Genomic DNA, 22,751 nt, shown 5'->3' with positions numbered 1-22,751 from the left:
TTTTATGGAAATTGGGCAGTCATGCGTGTGAACACAAACGCCAGTGATTTCCTTTTCCTTACTGCTCATTTATTACGCTCATACACCATCTAGCGACCAGCATTATTCATTTCATTTAAACATGTGTTTTCTGTCTAAACCAATCAGATTATTTTCTTGTATCCATGTGACCTCGCTTAAGCCAATCAGATGTGTTGTTCTATGCCTGTGCTTTCCAATAAATGAGTCTCCAGCCATCGGCTTTATTCCTTTCTGAGCAGATTGTGCAAGCACGCGCCTCCGATGGAAGGGCTATCAGAAACCTAAATCCCCGACTTAAGAGTGTGTTCTGTTCTTCATCCGAATACAATCTCAAGTTTTAACCTTGACAGTAATTTCTTGCCACCTACTGTTGACGATGAATGCTACAGTTACTTGGCTGATCATTGGAAGAAAGTGTAGACACTGAACAATAGCATACTCTTTTTTTTTTGCAAAGATAAAATGGGGCAATTCCCTGTGGCACACTAGACAAAGTCTCATAGCACACCATTGTGGCCCAGCACACTGGTTGAAATACATATTTAGACTGCCGATTGTCAGGACCAGAACAGAAACAGGAACCAATTGCGTGACGTTAACCACAAGTTTTATTGAAGAAAGAGGAAGGGCTGCGCCCACGATCCGGTGTTTGCTGGACGCGGGAAGCAAGTCGCTCTCGTATTCGGATTCTGATACGAACACGGAAGTGGATCTTCCGTAGCGAGCGATGGCGGTGTCAGGGACGGGAAAACTGGTCGGTAGCCGGGAATGGGAGAGCAAGGCGTGGTCGGGGTCAGAAAGGAGTCGTAAGCCAGAACGGGAGAGTAGACATAGTTGGGAACAAAAATTGGTCGTAAGCCGGGACGGGAGAGCAGACGGCTTGCCTTGTATAAACAGAGGTTCCTAGACGGACTGACAACAGGGGGTTGACAGGACTTGGTTCAAATAGTGATAGGGAGCCAATCAGAGCCCGCAGCGTTTGGCGCCAAATGAGCGGGCACAGGTCATTCAGAGCGGCAATCATGACACCGATTGCCACTACAGTATACTGGATGTAATCTTGCAAAGAAAACTTCTTCTGTATACACTAAAATTTTTAAGTTATTTGGGAACTCCTGGGTTGATTAACAAATTAATTTTGAAACCTTTTGTTCAATGACCTTTAACTGCATAGAAAACAATTATCTGAAACTGTTGAAACTATAATAGAGATAATAATGCAACATTTTCCTCAAACAATCTCTGCAAATATTTCATTGTTGAGGAATAAGACCTCAATAACCTTGAAAAATCATGCTTCAAAGTTGGTCAACTCCCTTTTAGGACACATTGGGGGCAACTGCTATCTACAGGCAATGAAAGGTATTGTTTTTTTTTTGTTATTTAATTCAGGATTTTTTAAATTTGATATATTTTTAAATGAGTCCCAACTCACAATTGTGTTTGATAAATATACCTCAAGTGGGAAAGGCTGGGCATTGCGTCACAGTTAGTGCAATGTGCAGTCGTTAAATTGTTATCACTCTGTTGGCTGTTGCTTCATGAAGCAAACACAATTGTTCAGTTGAGGACGCTAGTTCGGTCCGCCTCATCTCTGATAGGAATGAATACAGGAGATGGAAACGGTGACAACGTGGGTTTCGAGAGATAAACCAATACTGGAAATTAGAAGATGCAGGGAAGTCATACTTGACTACAGTAGGAAAAACACTAGATTTAAACAGTTCCACTGAGGTTGCAAATGGAATCTCAGGGGTCATAGCATTCCACAGCACCGGATCTCTTCTTTGATCTTGAGATCACCAGTAGACCAGTATTTTCAGAGTAAAGGTTCCGGACCGGAACGTAGGTGTATTGTTTGTTATTGAAACATCCGTTGCAGCCTTGTCATCCCGGAAGGGGGATTACCTCATATGCGGGCCCTTCTTAAGGTTTCTTCATTTTCCTCAACTTGAGGTTTTTGAGTTTTTCTTTGCCCTCATGTAGGTTTTAGATCAGGGGATCGTGTATTAATAGTCCGTGGTTTGCAATGATATGTGGTCTGTTCAGTCCTTTGAGACTCTTTGTGATTACGGGCCAAACAAATAAACATGACTTGATTCGACCCAATTTTACTCATCGTCAATGGATATCGTGTAGAGCAGGTATGTCAAACATACGGCCATCGGGCCAGATCAGGACAGTTGGACCATTTACCCAGCTTGACATACATTTCTGAGTGTGTCAAAAATAGAATTGAGTCTGTAAGCCATTTCCAGTGTTGGGAATAACACCGTTGTAAATAACTCCGTTACGTAACAGCGTTATTTTTTCAGAGACGGGGTTATCTAACTCATTATTTTTGCAGAGAGTCAAAAGCGATGCGTTACCTTGTCTTGTAAAAATCAGCATAGATAAGCAAGATACCTTCAGTAAGCCTTTTGGCAAATTCATTCCTGTCAACCTCCACGGCTCCATGCCCTTACAAACTGTCGTATTTTCCCTTACAAAATAATCTTACATCTTGTTTTTTTTTTCAAACGTGTTTATTTATGTAGTTTAACATGTTATATTGTATATGTGTTTCATTATATCATATATATATTGTTAATTAACATTTTGTTGTGAGATTCTGAGTCGCTGGACATGAATGAGGTTTAGTATAAAAAAAGTTCAAAAATGAAGTAGCTTGGACGTTCACTTGAGAAGGAAAAAATACATGCAAATATAATTAAGTAGAATTTTCTTATTCAAATTATAAATTCATTTTCCGCATTAAATTATTGTTGGTAATATACCGATTAAAGGGATAACCACAAACCTGTCCTTTTTCCTTTTATACTTCCTTTTTTTCTTAACTTCTTTATACAACATAATAATTCGTAATATAATGCATCAAAGCAGGTGAGCCGTTTGAGAGCCGGCTCTCTTTAATGAGTTGAGCCGAAAAAGCCGGTTCTCTAAAAAGAGACGGACTTCCTTTCACTACACAACTGCCACGGAATGATGCATGATGGGAAATCCCCAGGCGGCAGACGCATGCGCACAATAGCATCAAATCGCTCGCTTCATTTGCAACGAAAAAAAATGATACAGAGAAAGAGGCTACCGCGGCGAACTCGTTTGACTTGATTGATTTGCCGTTTCGTGATAGTCAGTGTATACCAAATGGTACCCATAATTGAGAAATTAGCGCTTTTCCGTACAGATTTGCTTGTACGTCGTACATGTCTTAAAATGCATAATAAACGTACTTTGTACGGCAAAAACGTACAGGTTGACAGGTATCTACCTACCTTGGTCATATCCCTCAAGAGGGGTGACCGACAGCAAGACACACACATACAATAACAAAGAAAATAAAAGGGAAATAAATATCCCCCCCCAAAAAAACACACAAAATTTTTTGGACCATGGCCAACCCAATTGCCCCAACAAGTTAGGCACCTCGGCACCCAAGTTGGTCATGCTTTCGTCCCTCCAGATGAAATGGGACACTAGAAAGCGGCCATGTCACTCGGGTCAGGGTGACACAACACACTCCTGTGTTCAACAGCAGGGCCCGGCAGCTTTCACTGGTTTACCCCTGCCGCATCATACGGACAGGTATGGAATTCACAATACTTAACATCTCATTTGGGGAGACTAGTGTAGGATTCTTTCTTAGTGGCTTATTTAGAGGTTTTTTTTTGTCATATTTAAGACTATCCTGACTTTTACTAAGGGAAAGAGAGATTATTTAAAAATACCGGTAATTTTGGGGGGTGTTTGAGAACCCCCCTAAAACGGGCTGGTTACGCCCATGGCTTGGCTTGAAACGCAAAAACTGGTATTATATAATGTACAATAGTAATTTAAATTCTGCCGAGTCTGTGTCTCTTAGTTTTAAGCAAACGTTTGGCATTTAAATGATTGATTTGTTTCGTGTGAGTAAATGCTGACAGACACTAGAAACCACCCATGCTCAAGAATATTGAATCCCGCTAACCCCGCCTCCCTAGGAAACCTAACCAATGAGAGAGCGGGGATTCCGCCGTCACTTCCGCCCATCCTTTCACGCCATCGCTCATTCAGTCTTCTAATTTTTTTGGGTCGATGGCATGGTGCTAAACACCCGCGGCAGGGACAACCAAATCCTTCGACGATCCCCCGTTTGAATTCGGATCTCTCTCGGGAGGTTTTCCAAGCAGTCGCATTTTCCAAGTGAATATTAGCTCTTCCGTTCTGAGCGGCACCGGTCGACGCGGCCTTTCGGCTTTGCTCATTCTTTCCCCAAGGTTAGCTAGCTCGCTGGCTAACGATAGCCGATTAAGCGCTATCGCTAAACTAGTCGAGCTAGAAAAATACAATCAGGAGATCGCTATCATTTAGTACTCCGTTCGTAGGTGTTTGCAAACACATATTTGGAATAAAAGAAGATATCATGGCGGAGGCCGACAAACTGAACATCGATTCCATCATTCAGCGTCTGCTGGAAGGTAGGAAGGACTTCGATCGTTTCGCTCTTCCACCGAGGTAGCCATTTTGCCAAGTTTGCTGCTGATTTCTCGGTGCTTATCGCGTACATTTGGAGTATTTCCCGTTAGGAAAAAACGCATGAAATAATATTCTTTTTTCCCTCGCCTTTATCATAATCACGAGGTTAACAAAAATGATCAAGAATAAAACGCAGGATACTTTCCCGCCCCCGATGCATTTTTGTATTGCATATAGGAAAAAAACTACTGTGCAAGGAATAAATCGCGTATAATTTCCCTGCAAGTTTGGGAGGAAATGAGAATTAAAACAGAAAATAACGCGCGCAATTGTTTTTCTCTACTAATTATATGCGCTTTACTGCGCGGAGAGAACAATGTACAACAGTGGTTGTGACCTACTTTTGATGAAAGTTAGCAATATTCGCTGAAAAGAATCAGTAAAATTGCATACCCGTCAACTTATACGTTTCCCTGTATTTTTATATATTTTTTTCATCATTTCAAATTGTGTGCAATATTCCACCGTTAGCAGACGACAACCTCATATTGATAGTATTGTCGCGGTTCACGAGTACATTGTATCCTCGATCGCGCGTATTTTCTTAAAAAACAATTGTTTTTTTTTTTGTTTAAATAAGGAGAACAATTCCCTGAGGTTGACAAGTATAAACCAGTTTGTCTTTATTTTACACCTGCTACAAGTACCAAGTGCTTTTCTGGTTGTGGCTAAAATAAACTTGTGGTAAAAAATGGCTCTCAATAAATAGCAATTGACGGGAAGTAAACACAAAATAACTTGGCAAGAAAACCAGACTTTACTAATAGTTTAGATTTTGCATAAAGGAGTTGAATTGTTTTATTGAGCTGACATGAAGGGCGTCTTCCAACTGCAGCCAAAGCTTGGAAGAAATTGTGAGATTATAAAAACCTTTATCGGAAGACCAAACAAATTCCAAATTTTGCAGCACCATATGCACAAAATTGGCAGTGTTTCTGAGCACATTTCTGATTAGAACCTCGAATTAACTGCTGCAGAAAAGTATTCATTTTTTTGTGGAGAAATGTTTTTTCTCAGCAGCAGAGTTTTGCAAATATGAATTATAGGTTGTAAAAAACTAAAATTGTTCTAGATACAAAGGCAAGTTGTCATCAAGTGTACCCTAAATAAAGTAACATGAAAAAAATGTTCTAAAGTTGAAGCCTTTGCAATTCCAGAAGATCATTTGATAAATAATACCTTTTACTGAGCTTCCTAAATCTAAGAATCTCTGCGGTTTACTATGCCAGTTTATAGCCAATTATATAATACTGTACACATTTTCTGTGAATACTGTAGGCAGAAAATCAAGCAATGTTTGATTTTTGTTGCAAATGTGACTAGTTTCAAATTTGTTGACTTTTGCAAACGTTAAGCAGCTCTATTCATAAAAATCTACTTTTTGAAGATATTTTTTAGGTGATAACACTTTTCAAGAACCACCTTCAACCTAAGAAAATGGTACTAAGAACAGTTTTCTTCCTTTATCCATTTTGAATATGATTTTGAATGTTTGGCAGCTCCGCCTTAAAAAAACATTATTTGATCTTAAAACTTATTTTATAATTTACTTCTTCATTAATGAGACTTATACAGTTTACTTTTTTTTTTTCCCCGTCTATTCTGCAGTCCAGTATTTGTGCTTTAGCTGTTTTTGTCTTTAAAGGGTGGTTTCTCATTGCATTAGATTCGTGATTTGAATTGACTTTAGTTCAGTTTTGATTTGAACATCTTGGTGTGAATTGTTACCCACTTTTTTTGTATTGTGCGTCAGTTTAGTTCAAAAACACAATTCAATCCACCCTAGCATTAATAATGCATCTTTTGAAAACATAAACGTCATTCCTTATTTACTGTGAAATAGGATCTTTAATATGTGATTTTTAAATATATTTTCGTGTATGCGCATCATTTTAAAATTCTATACATTTTGAAGACCAAAGCTAATTAATTTACAATTGATTATAATCCTTTTAAAAATTAAAGACTGGCCTAAGTTTTGCCGATTGTTCTACAATTTAGCTTAGCCCAAAAAGGTTCGTTAGAGGCGGATTGAGCAGGTTCCTCAAATGTGTTGGATGTGGTGCCAAAAGTGCTTTTTCACTACCGGTTCCAACTCTCCCATTAAATGCTTGAGCCCTGACCCATCACTTGGGAATCACTGCGTTGAAAGACAGTTTTATCAAGTGTTTTGTTCAAGATTTCTCGTGGAGTTCACTCTCTCCTCGGTTGCAGTGAAAGGATCCAGACCTGGCAAAAACGTCCAGCTGACAGAGAACGAAATCCGCGGTCTTTGCCTCAAATCCAGGGAGATCTTTCTCAGCCAGCCAATCCTGCTGGAACTCGAGGCGCCTCTCAAGATTTGTGGTGAGACTCCTCTTCGGGGCTTTTGGGATGTATGCCAAAGTGCTTTTTAGCGCTCAATCAGGCGTTTTTTTTTTTTCTTTTATTAGTGTACTCTTTGCTTAGTGTATGCTCATGTGTATTAAAGGATTATTATATTAAATGTATCAAAGGACTGCACGGGCCAGCATTACGGCATCCCGTGATCTGTAACCGCCTTGCGGGCAGGGGAAAACGAACACTTTAGCATGAAGAACATAAGAAACCGATAGAGGTGGCCACCCAATAGGTAATCATCCTTCCAGGATGGTAAGGCTGCAATTGATGTTGCACTTGGTAACAATAGACAAAATGTAAGCAACATCAACAATAAACATAGGTAATATGTAAAGCTGTTCAAGAAGTCCAAGACTGCGACAGCGTGGCTTCCCATCGAAGCCGCACTGGTCGATGCAGATGATGACATGCGTCAGGTGATGGTCTGCTGACTCATCTCAGTTTGTCCTTCTCCCTCATTTCACCACAAGTCAGGCAACCAGAAAGGACAGGAAAAGAAATGCATGAGATTGGAAACAATCATAAGATATAGCAGGGGTCTCCATCGTTTTTCAAGCCAAGAGCTATCACCCAGTTGATGTGCATTACTAAAATAACTTACTATATTTTGATGTTACTACTATTTTATTTCCGGGTTAATTATTGGAAATACGGATTAGTAGAAGCAGTCAACCACTAGAAATAATTTTACTAGAAAATAACTGACCAAGCACCGGTGAGCTATTTCCAGAACAGGTCTGCGGGCACCTCAGCGGTCCTTATGGGGCACCCTGGTGCCCGTATGCACCATTTTGAAGACTCCTGAGTTATAGAGTAGTAGTGTGTAGTAGTCTAAACTTCAACACTTCTGCCAAGGTTGCAGATGATCTCAGGGGGGCAGAGCATTCCACATCACCAGGGCTCGGATGGAGAACACTCTCAAGTTTGCAGATTTCTTCTTGACTCTTGGAGTCACAAAGTTGTCCAGCATAAGGGGAAATAAAATCAGAGAGATAAAAGAGGGCAAGTCCATGCAAACATTTGTATGTTAGTAACAGACCTTAAAGTTAAATCTTAAACAGACTGGGAGCCAGTGCAAGTTTGCTTGAATTGGATTGATATGATCAAACTTTCTTTTCCTAGTAAAAAAAAAAAAGTCTTGCTTAGAGGTCAGTGGTTCTTGCTTAAAGCAATTTCTTCATCCTACTTGAACTTAACCTTGAAATGACCAACCCAATTCAAACCAAAATTAACATTCAGACGCTCATCTGTTCATTAGGGGACGTTCACGGGCAGTACTATGACCTGCTGAGGCTCTTTGAGTACGGTGGCTTCCCGCCAGAAAGCAACTATCTGTTCCTGGGCGACTACGTGGACCGAGGCAAGCAGTCGCTGGAGACCATTTGCCTGCTGTTGGCGTACAAGATCAAATACCCAGAAAACTTCTTTCTGCTGAGAGGAAACCACGAGTGTGCCTCCATTAACAGGATATATGGCTTCTATGATGAGTGTAAGTCGCCATAAACCCCATTTTCATTCTTGCAGATCCATTGTGGCTTAGTCGACTGCACTGAAGTAAGCGCAATAAACAATGGAGGGTAACATGATAACACATGTTGTTGTTTTAAAATCAAGGACACTCAATTTATAAGGTCCAATTAAATTCAACTCCCCTGGTGTGAAACATCACAAGTTTCACTATAAGGAAGTCTTTCATTTCGGTAAGCACTTGTTTGATCGCATTAATTTGCGTGAGTAATTGATAATGGGTTGTAATGCCACGCCCTGCTCTGCGTCACTCTAAAAGCTAAAAGAACCGTTTGAGACACATTCACCTCCAAGTATATTTGTGGTGGTGCATTTTGAAGTATAAATAAAGAAAACATTCAAAAAGTAGCAGTTATATTTACTCATTGAAATATTGAGGGAAATTCCGAGTAAAATAATGGATTCATCAATTTATGAATTCATATAGTATTTAAATAAGGTTGACTCCAGATTGATCCTTTTTTTTTTAAGGGTTAGTGTGTGTTATTTCACCATATAGTCCCTGTATGGTGTAGTGCAACATAAAACAAGTGCTAAAAAGAACAAGGAAGAAAACAAACTACGGAGACACAGAGTGACAAACGAACAATTTTCCTTCTCGTTATTTTTGGGCATAAGGTAGACAATTATGTCAGCTTCATTAATGTGAGTTTTATGTTATGTACAATAAATACTAATTTTTTAACATACAAATAGTTGAAAAATAATGCACATTTATATTAAATCAATATAATTTTTTTCAATAACTTTTCATACCACCAGGAAGTGTTTAAAAATATGCACTACCCCTTTAAGCCTAGGTCTAGCATTGGTGGTATCGATATATAATGGTTACATATATAAATTAAAAAAATTACAAGACAGGACCCTTTAACTAAAGGGGAATTGTGTAATATTTAGTGCTTCCTAGCGGTACAATAACCCCCTAATCCCATAAAAAAATTGAATAACGGGCAAAAATACACAAAAATTTATAGCAATGTTACTTATTATAAATATTCTTAGGTCAGGAAGTTTGTTTTTCTTTTACATGGGGGAATCTATAGCTAGTAGTCGCTGCCATGATTGTCTGGCATCCTGCTATTATGCTGTGCTTATTTGGTAGTAGGTTTTGTATGCGTCAGACAATACAGTTCCATCTCGTGGTCAAATATTACACAATGTACCTTTTAACTTACTGGCGTGATCTTAAGTGATTTACTATGTGGACATGATTTTCTTGAAAGTTAGTATCACATAATTGTCTCTAGCCTTTGGGGGCTCCACCATTCTCATTTTAGAATAGATGTTCCAAAGAGTTTGAACTCGGACTCTCGCACAAAGAAGCAATTTTCGCTGTGTAGTCTGCGTTCACGGGTTTTGCAACACTGCCAAGCCAGAGCGCCGTGTGCCCACAGGCCACACAGCGTGATGAAGCAACGTGAGCCTGTCTAATGTTTACGGCCCGAGTTATGTAAAATGTTTCATTAATAACGTGATGCAAGAGTGTCCCAGCCTTGAGATTTTATTGGCGTCCAGATAAGACCGTTCAATTTATCCTCTCTCTCTATTGCCCGGTCCACAGGTAAGAGGCGATACAACATAAAACTGTGGAAGACTTTCACCGACTGTTTCAACTGTTTGCCCGTCGCCGCCATTGTTGACGAGAAGATCTTCTGTTGCCATGGAGGTAGTCACCAGAACAACAAACACTCACGTGCTCGCTTGCCGGCTGTTGACTGTCAACAGTGTTGTCGCCGACCTTTAAGGCTGTCGTATTCCGTTCGGATGAACTTGACGATCAGTCCGAGCACTTCTGTTTATCAAAGGGGTCTCAAACTCAATTGACTGCATTAATTCGTGTATAACGCGCATTCTCTCTCGTGCACTATACACGAGATTTTGGTTGTAGCGGTATATGAACCTGGGTCCGAACCTTGGTCGGGACAGTGAGAGCACCATACCCTTTCCACTGGGCTACCAGTGATGCCGATGACATTTGAAAAGGCATTGGGTTTTATATGTCGCTGTCACAATTGATGTGTCACAATGCCTAAAATAGAATAGAATTTATTGTCGTCGTAACATGTGAAAAGCACAACCAAATTACCATTTGTTTTTGGAACAGTGGTAAAAGGTAATTGCATAAAACCCAGTGTCTTTTTATGTGTTACTGTTATCACTGGCGGTCCAGTGGTTAGGATTTGCTGCTCACACCGAGGCAACCCTGTATTCCCACTGCAAAATTTGAGCTGAGAAAAAGTGGAAACAATTTATACTGATTTCTTAAAAAAAATTAGGGGTGCACGTTCTATGCAAGTGTGCGTTATACATGGAAAAAAATCTGTGCCTGGGGGCCACTGGAAACTGTGTGTGTGTGTTTTTTTTTTTTTTACAAGCAAAATTGATAAAAACATTCCAATTAATCAGGAATAAACCAATAAAATGGTACAATAAATACAGGGTTGGGTAGGGTTACTTTAACTGGATTACTTTCAATTACTTTTGGATTACTCCAATACCAAATATGCTAATAAAAGACAAAAGAAACTAAATATGAATAAAATGACTAAATTTTGTGCAGGCTTGGGGAGCAACGGAATACATGGAACGGCAAAAATGATGTTGGCAAGCTGTTTGGATTGATTTTCTGTCGCATTTTATGTTAGTTTTGCCGGAGATCAAATAGATCAAAGCCAGGAGAGAAAGCTTACCACGTGTTGTGAGTCATCATTTTATTCATATTTAGTTTCTTTTGTCTTTTAATAGCATATTTGGTATTGGAGTCATCCAAAAGTAATTGAAAGTAATCCAGTTAATGTAACCCTACCCAACCCTGAATAAATATAAAGGACTGAAGAAACCACATACAGTGTAGTTGCTGATGAGAAAAAACATAATTGTATTCAGTTCAACTGCTTGTATTAAGTTATTGAACTTTTCTAAACATGCATTGAACATTAACTGTTCTGAACAAACAATATGAATTGCACTTTCAAATTTCTGGCCGTTATTGGTTGCGTTTAACAGTCCAGAAAATATGGAACTTACATTTTGAAATATAACCGGTGCAATTTGTTTTCTGAATGCTTAATTCATTAGAGGATGGAATCGGGTATCACTGCAACATTGACTTTTCACCTCTGCTGGTTTTCTGACTACTTGAGTCAGCTAGGGGTCAAAAACATGCAGGAATGACTAGAGTCCTATCAAGATTCATACTGAAGAGCAAAAATACACACGCTCGCACACAAATAGGCAAATGGTATTGCTTATCTTCGGATTTATGTTTCTGTTTTTGGTTTAAGTTTTTAGTATTCGAAATATCTAGCATCTATGAAAGATCATTTTGCTCTTTTGGGGGATATTTTAAAGTAAAATATCAAGAAAAAGATTGTACTAAAATTGGGCTTAACTCTTCTTGTTATTTTCATGTCACATAGTGAAAATCTTGTGGCGTTGACATCTTTTATTGTCACTTTTGACAGGTGGATTTAAAATTCTTGTTAGGAAAGCAAATCATGCCAACTCTTCTGGAAAATATGTCTCTAATTCCTTGAAAGTATCATGACTATTCCCCAGAACAATGTGATTAGTTTTGCCTCAGAATGTGTCATATGAGTTAAGAAAAATGAATGTTATTGTTTTTTTGATTTTGTAGTCTGGATCAAGTTATGAAATCATAGTGATCCGCTTAAGGCAGCGCTATCAAGTCTCAACCATCAACAAACACATTGCTGAATATGTAAACAGACGGCACTGATAATGGAGAGGGTAAACACGGCCCGTCGGAGCTTGTGCCACGGTTCCCTTAACCCCCTGGGTTGTAGGGGCACCACTTCCTGTGGAGTGTTTTGGGCAAGCACAGCCTGGTGGCGCCCATCCCTCCCCAGACCGTTTTTTTGGATAGGGGTTTGCTCGCCCATATGAAACGGACTGTACTGATTGCCATGGTAAGCAGAAGCCTCCTGATCTGATTCAGTCACAGCACTTTCATCATCCTGTAGCTGTTGTTTTTCGGTGTAAAGCGTCATCCCGCTCTTTAGAATTGAGCCGGATCTTGGCATTGACGGGCAGTGGGATGTGAGTGACAATACTGATACTGGATAGTTATAATCCATTAAATTTTGCGTCCGATCCTTTTCCACCACAATATTCTTTAAATACAGTGGGTCTGGACTAGTGGGTCGGGACCCAAAATTGCGTCGCGGACCCATTTTCAGTGGGTAGCAGGATTTTGCCTGGGGAAAATGATGCTAAAATGCAAAATAATGCTAAAGTGAGGCAAGAATTACCTTCTAAACTGTAAAATAGAATACTCAATACCATGCTTAAACGGGAATGTACAATATTGGCAAGGGATGATTATTTTTTTAATCTAAAAAATATTGTGTTTTCCAGACTACAAGTCAGTTATTTTTGATAGCTTGGCCGGCCTGGTGTGCAACTTGTACTCCGATTAGACTTATCTGTGAAATTATTCTCACATTATTACCAGGTATATTACTTGGCATGTTATTTTCACACCAAACTGCAAGAGGGCGATCTAGGCTCAACACTGTTGTGGCCATACATTTTGGGGAATTTTATTTGATAAAGTCCAACACCCAAGACATGCATGTCATCCTGAAAGGCAATTTTAAATAAATATTAAACGGAGATTAGGCTGAATGAGTGTACGTTATACTAACGTTACATGAATTACATGCCTGGTAATGAGGTAATTTATTAAGTTAGTCAAATAACTCTAGCATGGGAGTTCCTGCATTAAATTCGTTATTCTAAAATATTAAATTAAATTGTCTTAAATTCAGTTTTAGAAAGTCTTAAAATGTGAACACATTAGTAAGATTTATTTGTTTAAAAGGTCTTGTATTTAACTTGCTTTAAGATGTAGGAACCCTGTGCATAAAGAACATGCTTACCAAACTATCAGTTTAGCTCAAAGTCAAATGAAAATTTCATCCTCTGTGTCACTGTTACGATAAACAATCGGCTGCTTCCGCTTCAACGTCGCTTATGTCAGACTCGTCACCTTCGCTTCTGGCTAACTCAACTTGCTTTCTGCTGCTCAATTATCGTTTTTCGGCTGCATATTTCACTATTTGCTGCTTGTAATTTGTACAATATGATTTTCTTTTCAGTGTCATTTTTGTTCAGCCCCTTCAGGTTCTGGCAATTTTTTAATATGTTTAGAGGCCTAAAGCTCTCTTGCAGTTTATTGCAAAACTAAGAAATGATATAATGTGATAGTAAAATTACACATAAGGTTTAGTGAGAAAATAACATTATATATGTTAATAATTTCACACATAAGTCGTACCCCCGACCAAACTATGAAAAAACAAATGCAACTTATAGTCCGGAAAATGCGTCACTGCGGCGCAGTGGTTAGCACGTGTGCGGCACAGTTCTGAGGTCATGAGATCAAACCTCCTGTGTGGAGTTTGCATGTTCTCCCCTTGCTTGCGTGGGTTTCCTCCGAGCACTCCAGTTTCCTCCCACATTCCATAAATATGCATGTCAGGTCAATTCGCCGGTCCAAATTGTCCCTTGGTGTGAATGAGCGAGTGAGTTGTGTGTCTCCGTGTGCCCTGCGACTGGCTGGCAACCAGTTCAGGGTGTCCCCTCCCCACTGCCCGAAGATGGCTGGGATGGGCTCCAGCACCCCCGCGACCCTACTGAGGATAAGTGGTGCTGATGATGGATGGATGGATAGTCCGGAAAATACAGTGTGTATTTTTGGGCTGGTGCGGATTTTAATCCGGGGACGTTTATATTTGTAAAAATATTGTATTTTCATACCCTTTATTACCCTTAACGGGAAAGCATTTTTTCCCCCTACCTCAGGTTTGTCTCCAGACCTGCAGTCAATGGAACAGGTGCGAAGGGTGATGCGCCCCACTGATGTCCCTGACCAGGGCCTCCTGTGCGACTTGCTGTGGGCCGACCCCGACAAGGACGTTCTGGGATGGGGAGAGAACGACCGCGGCGTCTCTTTCACTTTCGGCGCCGACGTGGTCACCAAGTTTCTCCATAAGCACGACATGGACCTCATCTGCCGGGCTCATCAGGTCTGATTTGCTCCCAAGAATCTGATTCAGATATACTTTATTGTCATTCTTTTACACATGTATACAGAACGAAATGTCTACATCTGACCCGCACAGTTTCCTTGAATGTACAGATATAAATAAATGTTATATTGAGTTGGAGTATTGAAATACTAATATACTAAATAATTTATAGCTATGAGTATTATACAGTAGTTGCAAGAGGAGCAGCTAAACAGATGTGCAAAATGGGCAGTCAGGTAAACAAGTCGCTATACAATAACAATAACAAAGATCTTAAAAGACTGAATTTAAATGATGATAGCATAGTGAAATATTAGACATGGCACTCCTAACCAAACACTTAATGTATTCATTTGAACATTTTTTTAAGCAATACACATCTTTCAATTTCGATTACACATATATCTGTGTATAAAGCACATTTTTTCAACCTAAAAACGGGGTTTGCATGGGTGCTTGAAATCCTTGAAAAACTCTGGAATGTTAATGTTCCTTTTTCCAGGGATCGAAAATTGCTTGAATTTTGGGTGAAGTGTTTGTAAATGCTTGAATTTGTTGCCATGTTTATGTCTCTCGTTAGACCACAGGTTAAATGAAGAAAAATAAAACAAGTCTGCTTAAAATGATGCCGACATTGCTCACTGATGGGCTCACTTTGCCATTGCATTTCATCTTCCCTCATGATTATTGGCAGCACGCATTCGTTTGTAAGGCATTGTTCGCAGTGTTTTTATGAGGAATACCATTTGGATATAGAGTCCTGTCAATACTGATCAATGTTTTCATTCAAGCTTATTGTATTGACATTATAGAAAAGCTATCACATTATTTTGCCAATCCATTTCTATTTACGTCAGGAGTGTAGCATGTCTTTCCGACAACAGGGGGCAGCAGACTTGCATTTACCCCCTTTGTTTCCCGTTTCTTGTTCAACCTTCATTGAACAGATGGTTTTTAAGAGTGTGTCAATATTCTTGGTGCTAATGGCTCGTCCTTGTTTCAGGTTGTGGAGGACGGCTATGAGTTTTTTGCCAAGAGGCAGCTGGTCACGCTGTTTTCTGCCCCCAACTACTGTGGAGAGTTTGACAACGCCGGAGCAATGATGAGCGTGGACGAGACCCTCATGTGCTCGTTCCAGGTGAGTAAGGCCGCATTTGGGTCCATTTAAAAAGGGGTGTAATGAGTGCAAATTCCTATAACTCTTAAACCCTTTTTCTAATTTGGATGTGGAAAGTCTCAAACTGCAGTTGAGATTGTGCACTTTAAGCTCATATTTATTATGCTAATGTATTTCAGAATGTGTTCACGTGAACAGCTAATATGACCGTGCTTTTGTCACTAGTAAAATAAGCAATAAAATGACTATTATTTCACTATGATAAAAAGCTTATAATGCTTAATCTGTAATGGTCTTTGCAGTCCTTTGAGACTTCTTGTGATTAAGGGTTGTACAAGTAAACATGGCTTGACTTGACTATTTTATTTCACATTAAATATTAGGACTTTACCTAGAATGGTCCCAACAGTAGAAAACGAAATATTTAAAAAAAAAAAAAAAAAAAAAGGGCTTTGAAATGAAGACACCACGAGGGTTAATCATATTGACATGCTCCCTCTTGGGGAGCTTTAAAAAAAAAAAAACGCAGTGTCTTGCGACGACACTATTACAGTACGTCACATCGCAATATCGATTAGATTTCGGTTGATCGTGCAGTCCTAATATATATAGTCTATCTTAAAAAAACTGTACTTTAAAAAAATATGTCCATTTGTCAAACATCTCAAATATCATGTTGAAATATTGATTTTTTTTTATATATATATATATATATATATATATATATATATATATATATACTAATGCATAAACTTGTTTTGTGTTTTTCCCCTCCAGTTTTTAAAACTGGAGTGTCATGCCCAATTTTGTTGTCACAATATGTTAACCCATTTTGTAACAATGACAATAAAGGTATATTCTATTCTATATATATATATATAAATACCCTTGAAGTTGGATAAGCTTAGCAGTAGATTAGTAATTTTTGACCCATTTGGGTTTATTATTACTGTAGTTGTGACATATTTCATCACCACTCAATTCTCATTAACTAGCATATTTCCCAGGCATTGTACTCGGTTGGGTGCCGGCGAGCCACTAGGGAGCGCCAAAGGGCTACTTGATGGCGAAAGTAGATGTTTAATCAATTTTGTTTGTATTTATTGGGGGTGCCTAAAACCGAAACCTAGCTATTACTTGCAAAAGCCTATACTACAAAGGTGTACATTTTCCCGAAAATCGGTTCAGCCGTCACATTGGTCACATTCAAACACACAATTCGGGATTCATAAGGTAGTGTAGATTTAGCTAGTTATTATTATTCTCAAATAGTGGGGCACTGGCCAGGGGGGTGCGTGAGACATCGGGAAACATTCTTTTCTTTACTTTTTTTATAGATAGATAGATACTTTATTCATCCCTGTAGGTAAATTCACACTTCCAGCAGTATCCTTGTGTTGAAAAATAAAATAATAACATAAAATAAATAGAATACAGAAATACCCAATATAACGTGTTGATATAGAGTATTTAAATAGTGCTACATAAAATACACACTGTAATAAAAATAGGGTAATATGCAAATGTGGGGGTGGGGTTTCATTTGGGCTTTTACTCCCCCGGGTGGAGTTAAAGAGCCTCATGGCATAAGGAAGAAACGATTTCCTCAGTCTGTCCGTGGAACAAGACTGTGACAGCAGTCTGTCGCTGAAGCTGCTCTTCTGTTTGGAGATGATGCTGTGTAGTGGATGTGATGAATTGTCCATGATTGACCGAATAAGGGCAATTGGCTGAAGTTATACTGGATCAGACAAATGCTGCAAAAATAAAAACTACTGAGACCTATGAATCAAGTTTCATTTAATGTTGTTCTCCTGAATTAATGCGAGTTCAGTTAGTTAAAAATAATTACAGTTTAAAGATTGAATTTTTTTGATTCATGGGCTGTGGTAGTTGGTAGTAGGGGTCTTTTGGGGGCACGACAAAAAAATGGAAGCACTACTCCCTGGTAAATATTATGTTCCATGGACAGACTGAGATCATTACTTCCTCATGCCATGAGGCTCTTTAACTCCACCCGGAGGAGTAAAAGCTCACATTAAACCCCACCCCAACATTTGCATATTACCCTATTTTTGTGTATTTTCCGTAGCAGTATTTAAATACTCTATATCAACACGTTATATTGGGTATTTTTGTATTCTATATCTTTTATTTTTCAACACAAGGATACTGCTGGAAGTGTGAATTTCCCTACAGGGATGAATAATTTATCTAACTGTTCTGAATATGGCCGTTACCTGTGATAATTAACCGTGTCGATTTTCACTGCAGATTCTGAAGCCGGCAGACAAGAAGCTGTTCTACGGCGGCGGCGGGGGCATGGGTTCGGGGCGCCCGGTCACCCCCCCAAGGAAAGCCAAGAAATGACAGCAGCCGGAGGGCCCTCGACCTGAGTCCCCCACATCCTTCCTACCCTCTCTACCTCTCTTCTCCTTTCTTTCACCAAACAGCCAGAAATCAAACCTTGACCCAGGGCTTTTTTCTCCCCTCTTTTTTTTATCTACTTCTTCAAACGTATAATGTTACAAAAAAAAATTGTCCGAGCGAGTGCGCATACGAGTGAATGTACGCCCCCACCCCCACCCCAACCCGGGCGTGTTTAAACTTGGTGTGAGAGTATTAGCGATTTCTACTTTTTCCTTTTTTTTTCCCCTGCCACTCTTCCTGTGGCAAGGTTAAAACCACACAAAGCGTCCGACTGAAAAAGTGTCCGGCCTGGCAATGAATTTGGCAGCCCCAACCCTGCCAGCAGGTGGCGTGCGTATCCTCCTGTAGGGAGGTGGGGGGAGTATTTTAATTTTTCCCCCGGTCCTTCCGTACTGTAAAATCTCCACGTGTGTGTACGTGTGAGCGCCGGGCATCGGCCACTCGCTCACACGTGCACAACTCTTCAGATTCATATGAGCCAGAGCTGTAAAGAAAACAAAACATACAGTTTAGGTTTGTACAGATTTGATTACTTGAAAGAGATTTTTTGTGAATTCGTTTTGTAGTCTTTCATCAAGTTGACCAATAAAGCGAGAATCTGAGCTACCGTTTTTGATGATTATTAGAAACGCAATACACACAAAAATGTCGGTTTTACGGGGTTTGTACAGGTGCTTGAAATCTTTTAATTTGAGGATGGAAAATCTTTGCCATGTTTCTTGGCAGTCTCTCATTAAACCACTCGTTAAGAATTTTTTTTAAAAAAAAGCTTGGTTAGAATGATGCAGACACTTCTTTGTGGCTTCACTTTGCCATTCCGTTTCGTCTTCCTTTGTGGTTAACGGCAGTTGCATTAGTTTGTATGGTGTTGTCATTTCAAGTATAGCATACATTTCTATGCATTTTATATAATCAAGGTAATTGACAAACACTTATAATTGTTTTACATCATATAATATTTTGTTTAGTGCATCTTTTATCTGTCAAGAACTTCATTTTTTTAAATAAATAGGAGGGAAAGACCGATTCATCGATTATAAAAATAATAGTTGCGGCCCTAATGTCATGTGTCATCACCCCTTTCGCATTGCCTCCAAATGGACAGGTGAAAAGACCAACATGCAGGGAGTCTGCCACTTTAATGAACGACTGCTAGGAAACAAAAATGACAAACATGGTTCAAAAGTGGAATAAATCCACGCACAGCATGTTTCTAAATATGCAAAAAAATCCAACTCTCCCTATTGGACGAATCAGATCTTAGAAGATGACTCTTAATCAGGGTTGGGTAGGGTTACTTTAACTTAAATTACTTTCAATTACTTTTGGATTACTCCAACACCAAATATACTAATAAAAGACAAAAGAAACGAATTATGAATCAAATGATGACTCACAACACGTGGTAAGCTTTCTCTCTTGGCTTTGATCTCCAGCAAAACTAACATAAAATGCAACAAAAACAAAATGAAAATAAATCCAAACAGCTTCCTAACTTCATTTTTGCCGTTCCATGTTTTCCGTTACTCCCCAAGCCTGCACAAAATTTAGTCATTTTATTCATATTTAGTTTCTTTTATCTTTTATTAGCATATTTGAAATTGGAGTAATCCAAAAGTAATTGAAAGTAATCAAGTTAAAGTAACTACCCAACCCTGCTCTTAATGCCCCATTTGTGTAAGATGTGACCACTAGATGTCACTGTATCCTCATCTGATGCAAACAAAATCCACTTTCGTTCGGCTCTGTGTATTGGGTCACTGAAAATTTTCTGGCTGGGGCTGCAAATGGTCCACAGTTTGGACTGGTCTAGGTGATTTAAGTTCATAAATACATTAGACAGAATTAACTGCAGGTAATAAATTACTCTATCTCCTATACATGATATTCATGCCAAAGGACTTTTACTGGTGGGTCACACATACTATATTTATCTGTCCCAAAAAAGGGGGATCCTGTTTCCTTCTTGGGCATTTGTTCATCTCTTTGCGTTCATTCATCTTGCTGTCAGCACACTCGCAAGACTCTCCATCCATAACTCGGCCTTTTCAAATGCACCAATCAGGTTAGAGGTGACAGCAGTTGAAGTGGGCCAACAAGGCAAGACTATTGATTTCAATGAATTTACATGCCAAAGGAGCATTTTAGATAGATAGATACTTGATTCATCCCCGCAGGGAAATTCACATTTCCAGCAGCATCCCTTCGCTGAGAACAATACAATAATAAAGCAAAAGGAATACAATATACAAATACCCACTGTAGCGTGTTGTATAGAGTATTTAAATAGTGCTACATAAAATACACACTGAAATAAAAGTACGGTAATATGCAATGTAGGGGGTGTGGTTTAATGTGGGCCTTTACTCCGCCGGGTGGAGTTAAAGAGCCTCATGGCATGAGGTAGAAAAGATCTCTTCAGTCTGTCCGTGGTACAAGACAGTGACAGCAGTTATTGAGTATTTCACGGGACTGTTAGGCCCACCTAAATACCCCAAATTGGCTGGGAATTTGAAAGTGCACCTTTTAATCCGGTGCACTGTTTATAACGCAAAATACGGTGGATAAATTGCAATTAAACCCCTCAAAAATGTCAATAGAAGGTACAATAGACAAACAAGGGTTTACAAAACCACAAAATGTTCAAACAGACCAAACCAGATCGTTGGTTGTTTCTCTTGAGAACACATGTCGTAGGGGCACCATTTCCCGTGGTGTGTCATGGGCACAGCCTGGGTGCCCATCCCTCTCCATAAATTGAAAATGCTTGGAATAAAGTAACAAACTAACAAGTGGGCACAAAAGCACTTTCAAAATGTCCAAACATGAAACCAGAGCCATTTAGTAAGAAAACAGACGTGGAATGGCAGTGGAGTGAAAATGACAGTGGTGGCTTTTGGTTCCTGTCTCGGCAGCGAGGAGAAAGCCCCTCGGCCGCGCCTGGTTACCTGTCCTGGTGGCCAGGGGCAGGGACCTTCAGCCGTCTTGTTGCTGCAGCCTCTGTAATTTTTTTTTTTTTTTTGTCCGTCTGATATCCGGCCCTTGGGGGGGTCATTTATGTTAGGGTCTGATGCACCTCCTTCCACCAAAAAGCGCAGAGCGTCCTTGGAACTCAGCACAATTATGTTTAATGTCTTAAAACCAGTCCCTAATCATCATCGCACCTTTTATTGACTCAAAAAAAAACAAAATGAAGGTCCTGGAGTGGCCGAGTTAAAGTCTGGATTTGAATCCAATTTAAGTGCTGTGACCTTAAGTGAGTAGTTCATGCTAGTAAACACTCCAATATCAAATATTTGAAACCATTTTGCAAAGAAGAGTGGGCCTAAATTCATCCACAGCATTGTGAAACACTCATTACCAATCATCCATTATCTGCACCACTTATCCTCAGTAGGGTCGCGGGGGGTGCTGGAGCCCATCCCAGCTATCTTTGCGCAGTGGGCAGGGGACGCCCTCAACTGCTTGCCAGACAGTCGCAGAGACAGACAACTCACTCGCTCATTCACACCTTGGGACAATTTGGGCTGGCCAATTAACCTGTAATGCATGTTTTTGGGAATTTGGGAGGAAACCCATGCAAGCATGGAGAGAACATGCAAACTCCACACAGGAAGGTTCGATCTCATGACCTCAGAACTGTGCCACTGAAGCGCTAACCACTGCGGTGCCGTGCTGCCCCACACTCATTAGCAATTATTGTAAATGTTTGTTTTTATTTATTGCTGCTAAAGGTAGCACAACGCGGGATTCAGATAGGGCCGAATAGGTTTACATTTTTTGTGTCTTAATAGAACCAACATTTCAAAACTGTATTTTGTATTTTCTTGGGTTGTCTTTGAGTGATATTGAACTTGGTTCGATGATATTAAACCTTTGGGTGATAAATACAAAAAACTGAAAAATCAGGAAGGGGGCAAATACCTTTTAAAGAGTACTGTAATTGGTCCTTTGAGCCAGGTTCCAGTAGCTTAGATAAACTCAAAGCGACTCAAAATCCTGTCTGGGATGGACTTTTGCATCAGTTTCTGGGAGATGAGTGTTGAATTGTTTTATAACCGGTGTCAAACTTACCAAAACAAATGTGATCGTCGCAATGGTCTATCCACGCACAACAACTTAGTCTCACTTGAAAGCATACGTATTACTAAAATACCACACCCAAGCTGGAATGACGGATGTGTCGTCCTTGCTGACCTGAACACCTACACGGCGGTAAATGTTTTCATACCTTTCTATTATCTCTAGTATTATCTTAAGTCTCTTCCTCTTCTTTTCTCCTTGTCCACTTTTCTTCATGTCTTTCGTGGATTCTATTGTGAATGATAGCGCTTTAGCGGTACCATACAGTAGACTGTTTCCAGAGTGGGAAGGGTACACGAACAGCATGCCTGGATTCACCCTTTTGCACCGTATTGCCAGGTAGAACTCTGGGAGTGGTGAATGGCAGCAGGTAGTGTACCGTATTTTTGACTTTGTATCCTGAAACGCTTTTGTAACTAGAGGCAATATTTTCCCGTTCAGGTACATTGTAACCCAAAATTTTTGTATGTAGGGACATTTATAAGTAGAAGTTTCACTATAAAGCATATTTGACAATAAAGTTGAAGTCGAAAGCTAATAGAATATTATCATACCCTTTTGAAGAGTCCAATGACCTTAATCACAGTCGAGCACAGATCTTACGTTATTTCGGTATGCGGCCT

The 22,751-nt window shown here is 39.6% G+C and overlaps 1 protein-coding gene across 1 annotated transcript; it reads left to right on the top strand.

The window, feature by feature from the left end:
• Positions 1–4,038: 4,038 nt before the first annotated feature.
• On the top strand, positions 4,039–18,647 carry LOC148347755 (serine/threonine-protein phosphatase PP1-gamma catalytic subunit B-like). Its single transcript, XM_088322951.1, has 7 exons — positions 4,039–4,478; positions 6,751–6,882; positions 8,174–8,404; positions 10,007–10,111; positions 14,272–14,495; positions 15,502–15,636; positions 17,890–18,647. Exons 1-7 carry the CDS (start codon positions 4,424–4,426, stop codon positions 17,983–17,985), a joined length of 978 nt encoding a protein of 325 aa, XP_088179077.1. The 5' UTR covers positions 4,039–4,423; the 3' UTR covers positions 17,986–18,647.
• The last annotated feature ends 4,104 nt before the right edge of the window (positions 18,648–22,751 follow it).

This window comes from Urocampus carinirostris, chromosome 19, assembly GCF_059441175.1.
Source record: "Urocampus carinirostris isolate Australia breed hairy pipefish chromosome 19, RoL_Ucar_1.0, whole genome shotgun sequence".
NCBI lineage: Eukaryota > Metazoa > Chordata > Actinopteri > Syngnathiformes > Syngnathidae > Urocampus > Urocampus carinirostris.
The sequence above is the reverse complement of the archived record's forward strand: the minus strand, read 5'-3'. Positions and strand labels throughout refer to the sequence as shown.

Coding starts and splice junctions, on each gene's coding strand:
- LOC148347755 (XM_088322951.1), top strand. CDS start 4,424: ATGGCGGAGGCCGACAAACTGAACATCGATTCCATCATTCAGCGTCTG. Junction 8,405..10,006: donor ATATGGCTTCTATGATGAGT/GTAAGTCGCCAT, acceptor CCCGGTCCACAG/GTAAGAGGCGATACAACATA. Junction 15,637..17,889: donor CCCTCATGTGCTCGTTCCAG/GTGAGTAAGGCC, acceptor TTTTCACTGCAG/ATTCTGAAGCCGGCAGACAA.